Source organism: Aptenodytes patagonicus, chromosome 5 (assembly GCF_965638725.1).
Source record: "Aptenodytes patagonicus chromosome 5, bAptPat1.pri.cur, whole genome shotgun sequence".
Lineage (NCBI taxonomy): Eukaryota > Metazoa > Chordata > Aves > Sphenisciformes > Spheniscidae > Aptenodytes > Aptenodytes patagonicus.
The window spans coordinates 23,694,631-23,709,983 of NC_134953.1; the positions used below are offsets into that span (position 1 = coordinate 23,694,631).

At 49.7% G+C, this 15,353-nt stretch overlaps 2 protein-coding genes across 6 annotated transcripts in view; one reads left to right on the forward strand and one right to left on the reverse strand.

The window, feature by feature from the left end:
• VWA2 (von Willebrand factor A domain containing 2) overlaps window positions 1–941 on the forward strand; it is a 28,404-nt gene extending 27,463 nt beyond the window's left edge. Inside the window, exon 14 of the mRNA XM_076338124.1 lies at window positions 607–941. Coding sequence (XP_076194239.1) covers window positions 607–740 — 134 coding nt within the window. The 3' untranslated portion in view covers window positions 741–941. The remainder of the gene's footprint in view (window positions 1–606) is intronic.
• Window positions 942–5,993: 5,052 nt separating this feature from the next.
• The window catches only part of AFAP1L2 (actin filament associated protein 1 like 2), a 71,793-nt gene continuing 62,433 nt past the window's right edge, over window positions 5,994–15,353 (reverse strand). For 4 of the 5 annotated variants that reach the window (XM_076339073.1, XM_076339072.1, XM_076339070.1 and 1 more), the window contains 10 exons: window positions 15,223–15,327; window positions 14,356–14,567; window positions 12,498–12,643; window positions 11,787–11,898; window positions 10,840–11,079; window positions 10,574–10,751; window positions 10,161–10,328; window positions 9,579–9,760; window positions 8,809–8,937; window positions 5,994–8,441 (listed from right to left, as the gene is read on the reverse strand). In XM_076339073.1, coding sequence (XP_076195188.1) covers window positions 8,415–8,441; window positions 8,809–8,937; window positions 9,579–9,760; window positions 10,161–10,328; window positions 10,574–10,751; window positions 10,840–11,079; window positions 11,787–11,898; window positions 12,498–12,643; window positions 14,356–14,567; window positions 15,223–15,327 — 1,499 coding nt within the window. In that variant the 3' untranslated portion in view covers window positions 5,994–8,414. The remainder of the gene's footprint in view (window positions 8,442–8,808; window positions 8,938–9,578; window positions 9,761–10,160; window positions 10,329–10,573; window positions 10,752–10,839; window positions 11,080–11,786; window positions 11,899–12,497; window positions 12,644–14,355; window positions 14,568–15,222; window positions 15,328–15,353) is intronic. The other variant, XM_076339071.1, reaches the window with a different exon arrangement.

The following is a 15,353-nucleotide window of genomic DNA, read 5'->3' on the forward strand; positions in this document are numbered from 1 at the left end:
GTGGCCTTTGTCACATGGAAAGTGGAGAGGTTTGGGCTGCTGAGGGGAACAAAGGCTTCTGTCAAGAAGCTGTGCCCTGTTTTACACATTCACTAAGCAAGTTGACTGTGAGAGGACCCCAAGAAGGTCTAATAATTTTGGCAATCTTCTTCCACTCTGTTCTGTTCCTCTTTTCCCTCTGCCCTGCTAGAAGAAACAAACCCTCCTTGACTCCCGGGGTGGAAAGCTCTGGCTCCCTTTTAATGGGAGGGAGCTGTCTCTGTTGGATTGTGACTCTCTATTGCTTTCAGTGCTTTCCACGGTGCAAAAGCCTCCCCATTGCCTTCCTCCTCTTCAGCAGGGGAGCAATGGCCAGGAAGTGGTGAGCCTTCGGCTCCCTAGAGGTGGTCCTGTGCCCATAGTGAGAAGTTCTCAATTAAGTGCTTTTTTCCCCCCTACTATTGTGCTCTTTACCTGAGCCCAGGAGTTCTGACTTCCACCCCATGGCCTCTAATGTCTGTCAGCTAAGGTCAGGTGGGTGCTTGTTGGGTTGTAATGGACTGAGCATGAACTTATTCTTTGGTCCTAAAGCCCTTATCCCACGTCTGTGTTTCTGTTCTGCAATAGGAGTTCTCCGGGGTGATTCTCCGAGATCCCTGGTACTTCCTCAGCACTCCCATGTGCAGCAGAGTTCAAGTGGTTTGCAGCACTTCTCCAGAGCTCCCTGGCACACCAAAAGGCATGTGGATCAGAGACACTGACATGGATGTGCTGAGTGCTCCAGTTCTCTGACTGGCAGCCCTTGTTGCCACTCGCAGGCACAATCCAGCAGGCCACCCCTGTCCTTGGCAGTGATTGAGTTGCTCCAGCACAGGGACTGTGCTGAGGCCATTCCCAGTTCCTGCATTGCAGAAACTGGGCTTCCCAGTGCTGTCTTTTTTAATTGAAGTAAATATTTGTGTTTAAGTATTTATTATTGGCATTTTGCATTTCCTCATTCAGATTCTAGTGCTGTGTGATTTTTTTGTTTTTTTAACAGACTTCTTGAGACATCTTTGAGGTAGACTGAAAATATGTATAAGTGAGCAATTCTGAAGCTCCTGCTGAAGGGGGATAACATAGATTATGCACTGGCAGCCAGGTGCTGGAGTGAATGGCTTGATACAGGCAGGAAGGCGAGGAAGAGGAAGGAGAACCCGTTATGAGCCTCATTCTGTTTTGAGTTGTCCATGCCGCTTTCTCCTCTGAATTTATTTGGAGTAATCTAGTATGGTTTAGCTTCATGGGCATTTTGTAGCCACGTATTTTTGATAAGGAGAGGTTTGAAAAGGATTGGTTTTGCAGGAGCATCCAATGGTTTATGCAACTCCAAGGCAGAGCTGTGACAGTCAGTGTGTGTTGCTGTTTTTAGTAGGTGTGTTGGCTATTTTTCTCCTAGATTTGACCCAGGTCAAATTCAGTTACCTGTGCTGCAAACACACCAGGTAAGGCCAATCCCCCAATCATTTCCAAACAAATGTCTGGGCTCTTGTAGTCTCTGGATGGAGTCATGGTTTGTACCATCCCGCTGGTCTTTGGACCTTAGTCTATCTGCTTTCAGGTTTAACTCCATTTGTCCTCTCCCAGCCTCACACTTAATTGTCAGCCACAGTCTGACCCAGAGGGCACAGGACCAGGACAACCTCCTGAGCAGCTTGCATAGGTGCTGGGAGCAGAGCATGGCAGGCAACGTGCAGGTCAGAGGAGGAAGAGGCCTGGACTTCTCCTCCCAGATCTCATCCACCCTTTCCTTTCTCCTCCTCCTGGCCACCTCTTCGCTCTCTGCTTTGCCAGTGCATGTTTTTCTCTTACTCCTTCTTTTTTGCCCGTTCCAGGTCAAGTCTCACCTCTTCTTTTTGGTGCTGTTTCCATGGCTCTGAGCTTTGCCATGTTGCTTTGCTCTCCTTTTGGAGCTGGCTGGAGAGAACAGGGTGCTTGTCCTGGCCTGAACCCGGATGAATATGCTGAATGGCATTTCTGCCTCCCCTTGTTGTTTTAAGCCAATCTTGTCCTCAGCGCAGCAGTGGTCTCTGCAGCACAAGCTGGGCCTCTGGTGGGCTGTGATGGCTCACATGTCTCCAAAGACAGTTTGGCCACATGCCTACATCCTTCAGAGCATCAGCCTCACTGGATCACTAATCTATTTGCCCATGAAGCTGTAAAATTTACATAATTGCTCCCCCAGGGCCTGTGGTTCACATTGTCCTGTTCTCTGCTGCCTTTCCCATGGCATCCACCACCTCAGGAGAGCACGAGCAGCTCTGGACAGGGCCGAGGCAGAGACATTAACTGTGACTGCAGCGCTTGTGAAAATAGCATCTGTTGTTCCCAGAAGAAGAAAAATCCCTTCACCCAGATGTCCTGGCCCTGTGTTTGAATAGTAACATTAGATGTACAAAGAGAGACACAAATTACTCCGCAGGTTCGTTGTCAAAAGAAGAATGTTCTAAAGCACTCTTGGGGGTGAAAGCGGGCACTGAGACAGAAGCAGCAGTGTTGTACCTTGTGGGAGAAACCAGGCTAGGAGAAAGGAGAATTTCCTTTCTTTTCAATGCCACTTTAGTAGATTGTCTGTGTCCTTCGGTCCCTAAGGCACAGCAAAATAGAGGCTTAGTTGAAGGGCTGACATTTGGGATAGAACGAGAAACTAATCTATTAACGTTACTTAGGCATGGCTGTAGCTAAGCATTGCCTCTGCTGTAAATCTGTCAGTCGTCTCTTGTTGTAGGGAGAATGGGCTAGATCAGACTCACAGCTGACATCCAAAGACATAGTTTGTATTTTATGGTGCAGAAGTGCCCATGGAGGTGGCTGGATTCCAGTCAGACTGCTCTGAAAACTCTTCCCAACCTCCCTGCGCATCCTCTGTTGTGTGAAGGATCAGAGAGACAGTGACGTCTCACCCTCGCTGCCCCGTTATGTCGTTGGGTTTGCAGCTCCCTGCTGGTTTCTCTGCTATAGTTTGTCTAACAGCATCGTTGGTTCACTCCTCACAGGCCTTTGTCCTGTGCAGGATCGGTCTTCCCTCTCAAACTGAAGCATATTTACCTTGTCTGGCACGCAGCTCTGGAGCTGGGACGTGTTTTCCTAGCCTCGTACAGGTGTTTAAAGCCTTTTCCTTGTATCTCTGCCGCCTGCAGGATAGTTTGTACGGTGCTGCTGAGCACTTTACCTTGTGGCAAATGTGGTTTGGATGTAATCTTTGTTTGTAAGTAAGTTCTTTTTATTTTATTACATCGCTAGTAAGTACATTTTTAGAGTGCATGGGCTTTACTGGGACAAAGGATGCTTGCCTGGGTCCTCAGTTGGGGGGAAACCCTGCGTTTGTATCATCCTGCTGGTTTTTTTAAGCACAGATAGACAAACCTCTCTGTGTGATTCAGGAACTGCAGACTGAAATCTCATGCTGGAGACAACATTTTAATGCTGGATGGGATACATCTAGCCCTGTGCATCAGTTTCTCAAGTATGAAAGACTGGAAACTCATGGAGGAGTTTCAGGAAAGCTAGTTCCCAAAATCCAGCTCTTAGCCTCTGGGTGCATGTGGCTGAGGTCTCAGTGTCTGAAATGCCCCAGGGATCCCTGTGTGTCAGGCATTTACATGTGCTGCGACTGTGACCTTCCTCCTACATGTGGCTGAATGCTGAAGCCTTGGATGGTTGCTCAGACGTGCTCTGGCAGCAGCAGCACCCACCAGCTCTCCTTTTGTATGGGACAAAGCACTTTGCAAGGTAAGGAGGTGTCAGGGCATTGGGAGGAGATGGGAAAAGCCGAGCTGATAACAGGATCAGGATATATGGGATGGTCTTGGAGAGACCTGCTGATCCCATGGGCAAGCAGGACATTGCTGAGCTGTTTTCTTTTTGTTTTGTTTTTCTTTTTAAAAATTTGGGTTGAAGATCCTGGCTAATTTCTAGGCCCTTTCTCCGGCAAGTTTTAATTAAAAAAGAGTAAGTGGCCTGGGTCTCTGACATGATCCCTTATTAAATTCACTCTCACAGACTTGCTTTGATTCAGTCAGAAATACTTAATGAGAACTTACTTGCTTACCTGATGGGAGCTCATTCTGTTAAGGCTGGGTCAATGTTTGAGCCTGGCACAGCCACTGGGGAGGTGGGGTCCCTGTGAAGCCAGCACTAATCCTGTCTGGCATCAGGGCAGCACAGAGGATGCCGTCTGTGCCAGGTCATCGTTAGATGTCTGGGCTGTTACTAACAACGGAGCTGTGGATTACTCTCGCTCTGTAGGATTGCTGGATGAGCCTTGGCTGGTTGTGGGACTTCAGGGGAGAGCCTGTTTCTCCTTTAAGAAACTGGGATTTAAGTAAGTGCCATGAATTTTACACCCTTTAGTCTTACCTTCCCTCAAAATCATGCCTGTTTGCAATGAGTAAATGTGCTTGGTGCCTGTACTGTAAAGGCTGCAGCAGGGGAGCTGGGCTTTGGACCTCACTGTGCCCCCTTCCCTGGGCACCAGCACCCAGGGCCAGCCTGTGAGAGCTACCACAGTGCTGGCACCGGGTCTGCTGATGCTCTCCTTAAAGCCAGCTGGCTTCTTCAGCTTGCTAAAAGTCTGCAATCTTATTCTCTTCAGTACAAGTAAATTAATTTGATTCATACCCCCAGACAGCTTATATAAACATTCAGGCCAACTTCTCCACCAATAAGAGATTATTTTATTTTTCTTTAAAATCTGGCACTTGTGTCGTAGTTGAAAATCAAAAAGTGTCCACTAGCTCTTTTGATGTGCTAGGCAGGCTGGTGGGATCTCCCAGTAGCTATTGTAGGGTTGCTCCGTGTATCCAAAGCAAGAACTGGAGGTACTTAAGTGAGAAACTTGCTAAGAAAAATGGTTTGTAGCAGCAAATTTCCTTCCAGAAGAATATGGGCTTCTGCTTATGACGCACCGCAGGCCCCATGGTGGCCCAGCTGCATTGTGCACAGATGAGAATTACAATGGGAATAACAAACAAAGCAGTAACAATAAGCATTAAATTGTGCATTTTCCTTCAGTAGCAGTAGGAGCTCTGCCTCCCTACACAGCCGTGTCTTTGGGCCCAATCCTTCAGTGTGGTATTTTGTGGGATGGGACTGCATTGGGTCAGGCACAAGGACTTTGTGGTGCTTGGATGAGCAAGCCCTCAGTCTGGGTGCAGCCATGACCCTTGGCAGCTGTGTTTGCTACCAGGATGCTCCATGGGGATCGAAAGGCAGAGGTGTGCTGGGGATAGCTGGAGCCGATACTGAGGTGTTTTAAAGCAGCCATAGGTGATGGACAGTGCTGCTGGGAAAGGACAAAAGCAACTGCTGCTGCCCCAAAACCAGCAATCCCAAATCGAGTTGTTCTTTTGGGATTCCTGGTCTCAGAGGCTGACAGGACACTAAGGGTCTTGTTGACAGGTTTCCTAGGAAAGAAAAGGGAGCAGGACCTTCCCCAGGACTTTGTGCCATAGCTACGGTGCCTTCCCAAGCTTTCTGCGGGAGTGGTACAGCCACTGAAAGATATTTCGCAGATGTATCTGGTTTGGCGTCTGTTCTGTAAAGACTGGCCTCAACCACTTTCTTTACTAACTCTTTTTCAGCTAAACCCCATCCTGGTTTTCCCTTCAGTGACTGCAGCAGGCACTAAGCGTTGCACACAGTTGCTATCTAGTGGCCAGAGGAAGGTAGTGAATGCATTTTTCTCTACTGGTTTTGTGCTAGGACTGTGCTACTGAGATACAGGCAGGAATCTGTTACGTGTATTCATGCAAATTGTCAGGGTTCTTGCTATTTTTCAGTGGGTTAGCTGTCCGAAAATTTTTTTGGTTGATGGTGCAATCACTATAGAGAACTAAATTACTTAAGATATAGTCCATTGCAGTTGTAGGCTGCATAGCTAAGGGACTTTGTAGTAACTAACAGGGGTTTGATGTGCTTGAAATCTACTGGAAAGTAGAGCAGGGACAAGCCACATCATTACAAGAAAAAACATGTAACGCAATATACTCAACATTTTATTATAAAACCCTCTAAAGCGCCACTTTATAGGTCACAGTTACAACAAAGGAAATGCCTTGAGTTAGGAAAACAATGGGGACACAGAGACATTGTTTAATGGTTGTCTGGGGAATGTGTGTTGCTTCAGGACTTGTCTACATTTACCATCCCCTGATGGAGATATCCCAGCAGGACCACCGAAGCTGACTGGGCTGTGGTGTGGAAAGCAGAGCTGCTCTCATCCATCGCTGTCTCAGTACCGAGGTGAAATGTCTGGACAACTTCCGGAGGACGACAGCAGGGTGTATGGTGAGGGCATGGTACTACACATATATTTAGGGTGCAGAGAGGGTCTCCTGCCAGCTCATGATGGGGCAAAACAAAAGCTTCATGGTGTCCATGGCCTCCCTGTGCTTTGGAGAGGAAAGTCCCCTGGGTCCTGAACCAGAAGTTTCAGTGGTTTATTTGTATGGTTTTCCTATGTGCAAACATTGCACAGGGACAGGCTTAACAGCTGGGGCCGATGAACTCCTCCTGAGGCCTGGGATTAGCAAATTCCTCCATCTGCATGGCAGCAGAGACTTTAAAAGTAAAAAAAACACAAACAGGAGTGAGGGCACCTTTCTTGCCTCCAGGATACCCTGACCAAGTGTTTTGTTGCACCCCAGCTCCACGGCGGTGGTGAGCAAGCCCAGAGCCCCTTGGCAGCACATCCTCACTGCCACCACCAGCTCCAGGTGTCACAGCCCTGTGCACCCCCCCAAGCTGTTGGGCCTTTGTGCGAAGGAGCATCCCTTTAGAGGTGACCTCAGGCCTGTCAAAGGTTTTCAAGGGTTAGGCAGGTACATTTTGCCTGTCTGTGTTTACCTTGGCTCTGTGTGATGCTCATCGGTGTAGCTGCAGGACCCCAGGAACAACCCAGCCAGGGTACTGGTGCTGCTTTAGCTTTGCAAGGTTGAAAAACAGCTGCAGCCCCTGCACAGTCAACCCAGTTACTGAGTCTGGGCTCCAGGGCCGAAGGACCACCAGAGGTGTCTCCAGGCCATCAGACGTGACAGCAGGTTACAGGGAGGAGAGGGTGCATGGATTTCTGACACACCTCCCCAACCCCCTTCAAATTTCAATGTCTCTAAGTTTAGCAGTCCCAAATGTCCAACATCTTTCATTAGAAAGCTTGGCTAGGGCAGAGGGGGTGGGTTTTGTGGGCCACACTGCCAGGGCCCAAAGGCTATATTAAGTAAGTTATTAATTTTGAAATAAGGGTGACAGCACCAAGACAGCCAGCAGCCCACCAGGGACACAGTGGTGCAACCTCGGCTGCTGGGCCTGGAGGAGAGCCCTGCCCATGTGGTGGGGCCCCTTTCGCACAGGGATGTCTTCAGCAGATTGTACAGCTGTGGGGTGAGCTTGGCCTGCCATGGCTCTGTGGGGACCAGAGAGCATCAGCAGAGTGGTGCTCACAGCCAGGGCAGGAGCACAGGGATGGCTTTACCTCCCCTCCGCTTGGAATGCACAAGCCTGGAAGGGTGCATCAGGATCCAGCTTCCCCATCAAACAGATTGAGCAGGCCTGTGCCCTTGATAAATTATTAACAAGCATTCAAATATGATTTTTTTTTTTCTTCAGAACAAACTCCTTAGGTGAAATAGATCAAGATCTTCAAGAAAATTAACTGAATCTGCCTGGCAGATCTTTGCCCAGAGCTCTTGGTGCCACCAGTCTGTAGCACAGCTTACAGCACGAGAAGGTGAACAGGGATCTTTCTCGATATTCTGGCATATGTGCAGCAGGGTGGTAGGAGTAAGCACATGCTGGGATGCATCGGGACACCGATTAAAAATCCCCTGGACAGGCTGCTGTGTGCTTCTCATTCATGTCTCAAGCATCACTCAGGCATGGGTATTGCCCTTGACTGAAGGCTGGATGATCTGCAGCTGAGTGATGACTGGCAGCAAGACAGGTAAATTGCAGTCAACTGAAGTCTTGCCATGACAGGCTGAAAACCACCAGGGTATAAAGAATAGCGGAGGCCCCTTCTGAACCCACTACTGTCACTATTATAGAAACCTTAATAACTCATTGATAAACCTTCAGAGTAGAAATACACAAAACACCCCTATGTACAGTAACATTCTTGTTTACATCAACTGGGTTAGGAATTTGATGCAAGGATTGCCACTGGTTGTTATTGTTTTAGCTATGTGATTGGGACTCATCTGGAAAGAGCAAGATCATTTGGGATAATTTGTATCGGCAGCTGTTGACTCCATTGCTGCATCTGAGCAGTTGGTGCAATGTGGAGGAGGCACTTGGTGTGCGGTTGCATTGCACACCCAACCTCCACCTACAGATGATTGAATCCCCTTGGCCATGCACGGGCAGTTCCAGTCTTTAGTCCATCTCTGAAAAACGTGGTTCTAACTAGCTCCCTTTTTCTCCCATTCCTGCCAAGGAATAAAGGCAAATTAGTCAAAAGGCAAATCTGGCAAGCTACAGTAGCTGTAATGTGCATCGCTATCATCTGGTACCCGAGTGGTTTTGGCCACAGGGTGGGTCATGGATGACTCCCTGTTATAAACAATACACACATTTATTCATTTAAATTGCAGCCAGGGCAAGCCCAGGTGAAAAGACCAGAGGAAAACCAGGCTGGCCTGCTCTGAGTGGTGCTTGGTCACAGGTGCTTCCCAGACCAAGATGTAAGACCCGCCCCCAGCCCTGTCCCACCACAGCCAGTCTGCTCCACTGCTCAGAGGGAAAAGCAGCAGCTGTCCCAGATGGATTTTTCTCCTGTACCAATCGGTGTATTACCTTAGCTTTCTGTAGGACTGTTCCCTTCCCCGTCACCATGACAGATAAAGGCCGGTTCTTTAAAGCCGTTGCTGAATTGACGGGTGAGTTCTCTGTGCTATTTGCCGGACTGGCACTTTTTGCCTGAATCTACAATAAAAATAATAGAAATTGTGATGACTTTAGACTACTGAGATTGCTGCCTTTCCCCACCATCTCCTAGAAAAGCCCAACAGTCACAGCCCACTTGCATGATGTGTTCTTCAGTGACATGCCAATTTTGAAACACCACCAGGATGTGCATGTGTGTGTGGTGTTTGGGTGTTGAGGACTTGAACAGAGGTGCGGAGCAGGGCTCAGGTGGTGACCATCTCTGTGTCGTGGGAACCAAGTTCCCAGGAAAGAATTTAGATGCCTGGATCTCCCCCCCAAAACACACCCCTTGACTCAGCTGAGCACAGAAGGAGCTGGGCCCAGGCCTGCATGGCCCTGGAGGGTGTTGCTCAAGGTCCCACAGGGAAATACAGCCGCTCTCCTGAGCCCCAGCCCCCTTTTACCTCCCCATCACTGCTGTTACCGCATTCTATTATTACATTATTGTTTTATGTATATTATAGATAATAATTAACAACTTATAACTTAGAGAATATATAAATTTATAGTTTATATTTATATAAGATTACATGTTATAATAATATAATATTGTTATTATATAATTAAGCAGGCTGAGACAGTGCGACCGCCTGGCTGCCGGAAAGCTGCTGTGCATCCCAGGGGTGCCCCCAACGTACCCGGGGGGCTGCATTCTCCAGGTGCGTGGTGTCCACAGCAGTGCCCAGCGTCACAGGGCCGGACTCCGCCTTCTTCAGGTTCTCCTTCACCTCCACCAGGCTCAGCTCCAGGTCCACCCTCTGGCTCTCCTTCCTTTTGCACTCTTCTTCTATCTCCTTCAGCCTCTGCTCCAGGATCTTGTCTGCGAAGGGAGGGATTGCTCAGTGCAGGCCGGTTCCTGGGTGGCCAGTGCAGAGCTGGGGTGGACACCAGGCACCGGTGGGAGCTCTGCAAGGCACCTCCTCGGCACGCAGCTCTGGGAGGCTGTAGGGGACTTGGGGAGCTCATGAGGGGAGCAGGGACTGGAGCAAGTATTACTCCTGTACATTTTCCTTATATCTTGCCCCAAAGGGACTGTGACAGAGTGAGCTCTTGCTCTAGCATAATTTCAGCTACGTGGTTTGTCTCAGAGCACCAGGTTCTCCCCACTGCTGGAGGTGCAAAGCCCCTTTTGGTCCCAGGTGGGCTAGGTTCATCACTCTCTCCTTTCCCATGGTCCCACCTTGACTCATTTCCATGCATCACCTCTTGCCCCACTCTACCTGTGCTGCCTGCAAGCATTTCCTTCAGCTCCCGCCTCTCCTTGCGCAGCTGGGTGAGCTGAGCCCGGATTTCATCCTTCTCCTTCTCCAGCCGCTCCTTCTCCTCTGTAAACCGCTTCACCTCCGCCTCCGTCCTGTTTTTGCCCAGCTTGGTTTCCACTGCTGCTGCTGGAAACACAACCCACCAAGTCAAGCTCAGCCAGGGAAAAAGTGGGAGGTAAAATGTTTTCAGGAGCTTAGAAACAAAATGGATGAGGCATAGGAAGGTCACCAACCAGGAGATGCATCAGGCCCCTTGGGCACCACAAAACTACCATAGAGCAGGGCAAAACTCATGCCTGGAGGCACCACCTCTCCTCAAGCCCCTGCAGCAGTGGGCACACACCAGGCACCCACCTGCACAGCTCACTCACCCGGCAGCGGCAGCTTGGGCCGGTGTGCGGGCACCAGCTGGGGACTGCCCGCCGTCACTGTGCCCACTGGCAGCTCGGGGGCCGGCTGGGGGAAGGCGATGTTCTGCTGCTGTGTCTGGATTTTGATGGCGGGCATCTGTGGTGGCGCCTCGTCGGGCTCTGGCTTCTCTGGGTGTTTCTGGGGGGGGAAATGAAGTGAGATGATGTGGTGGGGGGAACTGGCTCGCTGAGTAAGCCTGGCCCCACACCACAGTTCAGGACAGTACCTGCTCCAAGGTCTCCATTGCCTTACTACAGGGCTCGGCTTCCTTAGTCACAAGGGCTGTCTCGGTTGTGGTCTCTGCTGCAGCCTTGTTGGCAGCCCTTTCTAAAGACGGTGAGCTGAGGGGTGAAGGCTGGCATGACTTCTTGCCAGCACAGTGTAGGAAAGACTTCACTGGGGTGAGGTCCAGGTACACTCTGTCTTGGTCTCCCTCCAATTTGTTCTCACTCTTGGGTACTTCTTCCTGCAAAAGGAGAATGTTCCCCTGAAAAGGGACCATCTGCTGCAGCCAGAAGTACAGGAAACATCTCACTGCAGAGCAGCAGCATCTCAGGCAACCCAGAGTATTTTCCATAAACCTTAGAGGAACTAAATCCCCATTCTTTAAGTCACTCCATGCAGGGCTTTTTGGTATACTGAAGGAAAGGCCCTTCCTGCTCTCCTTCAATAGGTCTTTCCAATGATAGCAGCAGCCCCATGCAAGGATCTCACACGGTTGTACATCTAGTGACCCCTGCCAGATTATTTGCCTTTCCAGGATACAGTCCCATTCCCAGCATGGCCCATCTTTCTTATCCTTACACACAGGACTCGATCTCACAGGCATCAAAAGGAATTTTGATGGACGAGGCTCCAAACAATCCACCATCTATCACCAAATAATCCATGCTGTTTACTGATGGAAATTGTGGGATTTTATCCCATCTGCCTGAGGATCCCTACAGCACCTTGCTGGAATCCTCTCTCCCATTCCTTAGCAACTACTCTCCAGCACCCACTTCTGCCCCATTGCAAAAGCCTGGATTTCCCCAGGGGCTGGGAATCCCCTTTGCCACAGTCTGAAAACCCTCCCCCTTCACTGCTGGAGACTTCCCCTGGCCAGATGTTTGCCCATGGTCTCCCCAGAGCTTGCTGCAGCAGGGTGGCTGCCTGCAGCACCGGGCATCTTACCGCAGACAGGTCTGGCAGATCCACGTCGTCGTACAGCTCCTCCTGCTGCATCCTGCCCTTTGGCAGGTTGTCGATATAGGCGTTGGGCTCAGAGTACTTCCTCTGCATTAAGCTGTGAATAGGCAGCGGGACATCCCATCAGGAGGGATCGGTCTCGCTGCACAGCCGCACTGTGCTGCACTTTGGGGCATCTGAACACAGCAGTCCTGGGGTCTGGGCAGGGCCACATGGCCAGACGCAGGAGATGAGAAGGTAGAGCTGTGCAGCAATGTCATCACTGTTCCCATTCCCCAGTAAGCAGCACCCACCAGAGTAGGGCTACATTTCTCTCAGCTCTTTCCTTTCTTGCCCAGCCCTTGGCCACAGCACAGCAGCAGCACAACCGCCCTGCCCCAGTGGCACGGTGAACCGCGTGGCTGGGTGCCCACAGCCCTGCACCCCCCAGCCAAGCCCACCCCACCAACCTGCCTTTGCAAAAGCCACCTGGGCATGAGCTGCAAGCTGCAGCTCAGGTTAGCTGCGTCATGGTGGGACAATGACAAGTGCTCTTCTGTCCTGCACTGAGCTTCCAAAGAAAGCAACTGAGCTGTAGCCGTGAATTTACCACCTATTCCCATGGCAGCCAACCTCCCGCAAGTGGAGGGACCCCCGCTCCAGATTGCTTCCCCCCTCCACCAGTCCGTGTGGCCCCATGCGTTACCGCTGACGTACAAGAACGAGTTCTTTGCAGCGCTCACAATGCAGGAAACCCGGTCAGCATCCACATAATCGTAGGTAAATTCCTCTGGGTCTGTTTTCGAACCTGACTCCGACAAGAGGAGGCCCAGCCAGTGGCCCATTTCTTCTGAGGACTTTGCCTACAAGGTGATCAGACAGATAGTACAGGTTGCAAGAGCAGTTTCTCTGCACTCCCAAGACTAATGCAGGCTTAGCCTTGGGTAGGGAAGTACGCTGGCAGTCCTCTAGGCTTGCAAGGGGAAAGATGAACGGCCAGGTATTTATATTAAACCTGAGACCGCATTAAAATAAGAAGGAAGTACCGCTCTGTGTATGGACTGATTTGCAAATTTGGAAGATATATCAATGCAGCTTTTTGCTTAACTCCTTCCTAAAATTTCTAGTCAGTCTGCATTTTCCTTTCAATGGTGATCAGCTCAGCTGCCTACAAGAGTAAGAGAAGTCTCTGGGGCTGGAGATGCTGGCGGGGAGCTGGCTTTGGCAAGGAAAGTGTGCAGGTTTTATTTTGCACCAGCAGAGCGCAGCAATGGGATTGCCAAACACAGACGTGCAAGGAGACCCGAGCACACCAGGGAGCCTGCAAGTTCCTTATGCCAGACCCCAAACCCCTTCCAGGGCTATTTGCACAGGGAAGGAGGGGAAGGGGGGAGTTTAAAGTGGGATCAGAGAACATCAAAGAGAACCCCTCGCTTTAACATGTCAGTACCAAATTCCCAGCTGCAGTGAACAGTCTGACTTTTGCAAAATGAAGAGTTAAATATGGTGCCTTGAAGTCAGCTCTAGCAAATAGCCACATACACTTGCCGGTAGTGGGGGATTTCTACCTGAAGCAAGAAGAAGTGGGCTGATGCAGCCATCTTTTCCTTTGATTTGAGGAGTTAGAGCAGTAAGCACAAAGTAAAATTCAGGGCAAGTGAATCCCAAACTGGAAAGTATATTTTAAGCTTTCAATCTGTTTTATTTAGCAGAGACTTCAGTCCCTGGGAAGCCCGCCAGCCAGCCAGCCTGTACATTGAGTCTGACATCCCAACAAAATACAGATTCTTCCATTCACAAAATGTAAATTTTCCCAGCACCTCTTCTTCACATCTGTAATTAGGCAAAATTTCTTAGACACAGACATAGCCTGAACCAGAAGCTAAACAAAAACACCTTCAAACTTCATGGCAGGCCCTCCAAGTCAGTTGTTTAGCTATAAATATTCCACCCACTGGAAAAATACAGGAAATTGCTCACATTGTCCACCTCCTATTATAATCACGCTGTCGTCAGAGAGAACTAAGATTAGAGATAAACAGTCCTGGATGCAGGCAAAGGAAAGTAACAGATGGAGATGAATTCACTTGCGCTTTCAGGGGCAGATCTGTCATCTGTTTATTTGGGATGCATGACCCATGGCTTTGGGACTCTGTTTTCAGAAGATGAAGTTCTTTGTTCCTCCTAACTACAGACTTAAATCCCTAAAGTGGCATTCCTCTCATCTAACATTAACCACCTGAAATGCATCCCTTATAACTTAATCATCCAAAGTTATCCTACAGTCAGTGGAGAGAGATGGGCACCTCCAGAGGACCCTTCATCCCACCCTAAGATGAGTGCCTAAGATGAAGGCTGAATGGTCCTCTGGAGGCGCCAGCATCAGACACAGCCTGGGTTACCAGCTAGGTGGGACACCTTCTACGTGACCACAGACAGATGAACCAAAGTCCCACACTTCAAGTTCTGTTTTGCTGGACTGAGGGTCCCTCTGGAGGACCTCACCAGCATTTAGGCCTACTAAGACACCCAAGCTGATGACTTAAAGCAGAGCTTTCTTGGAGATATACACTACCTCCAGAATGACCCGTTCTTCCCCGTTGTGCAGGATGCGGAAGGAGTAGAGATGATCAGGGCTTGGCTCTGGGATAATTTCACAACCTGCCAAACTCAGGGGCTGCTGAGCCAGTTTGCTTCGGTTCTTGTCCTGGTAGAAATGGAGGTGACCGTCTTTTATCTGACACCAACGGGACTTCCACTGGCTGTTCACGAGCATATTCAGGTAACCTGCAAGCAAGCACAGGTTACTTAGGCACATTTTCCACCCCATGGGGAGAGGGAATCCAAACTCATTTGTGTGCATGGGGATGTTTGATATCAGGGTAAGTTCCGAGATCACACACAACACAGCCACAGGCAACGACAAAGACCAAAAGCACAAAGACAAGCTGTCCTATCCATACAAAACAGGGTGAAAAGGGGAAAAAATCTGTTCCAAATGAGACGCTTGAAATTAGGTTAGGTTTGGAGCAGTAAGTTGGCTGCAGATAGTGGGACAAAGTTGGTCCCAGATGGTGAATACCAGCTGACCCACACAGCTCTCTCCCTGCTGACTCCCACATCCTGGGCTGGTGCCCAGGAAAAGCAGCACAGATGCCCTCTGTGTATATGTCTGGTATTACCTGCCCTTCCTCTTGGGTCACCCTGCGAGCTATTGCCAGCACTTGTAAGCCACACAGTCACCTTAATGTGTAAGAGGCACCACAATCTACATGGATTTACTGGCATGGACCAAGCAGACCGTGGCCTCTTTGCCTCCCCCAGGAGGACAGCCTGGCACATGCGTGTTTGAGGAGGATGATGCCTGGTGCTCATACTGCCCTGCACACCGAGATCCAGCCCTGAGACAAGTCCCTGCAGAGGGGCTCATGCTGCCACTTACTTGAAGTCTCCAGGGATCTCTCTGGGCTGTCCAGGGAGCTGGATTTTTTCCTCCCAAGGTTCATCAGGTTGCTCAGTTTCAGGCCAGTTGTGCCCTTCTTCTTAACTACCAGAAAAGAAAAAGAAAAAGAT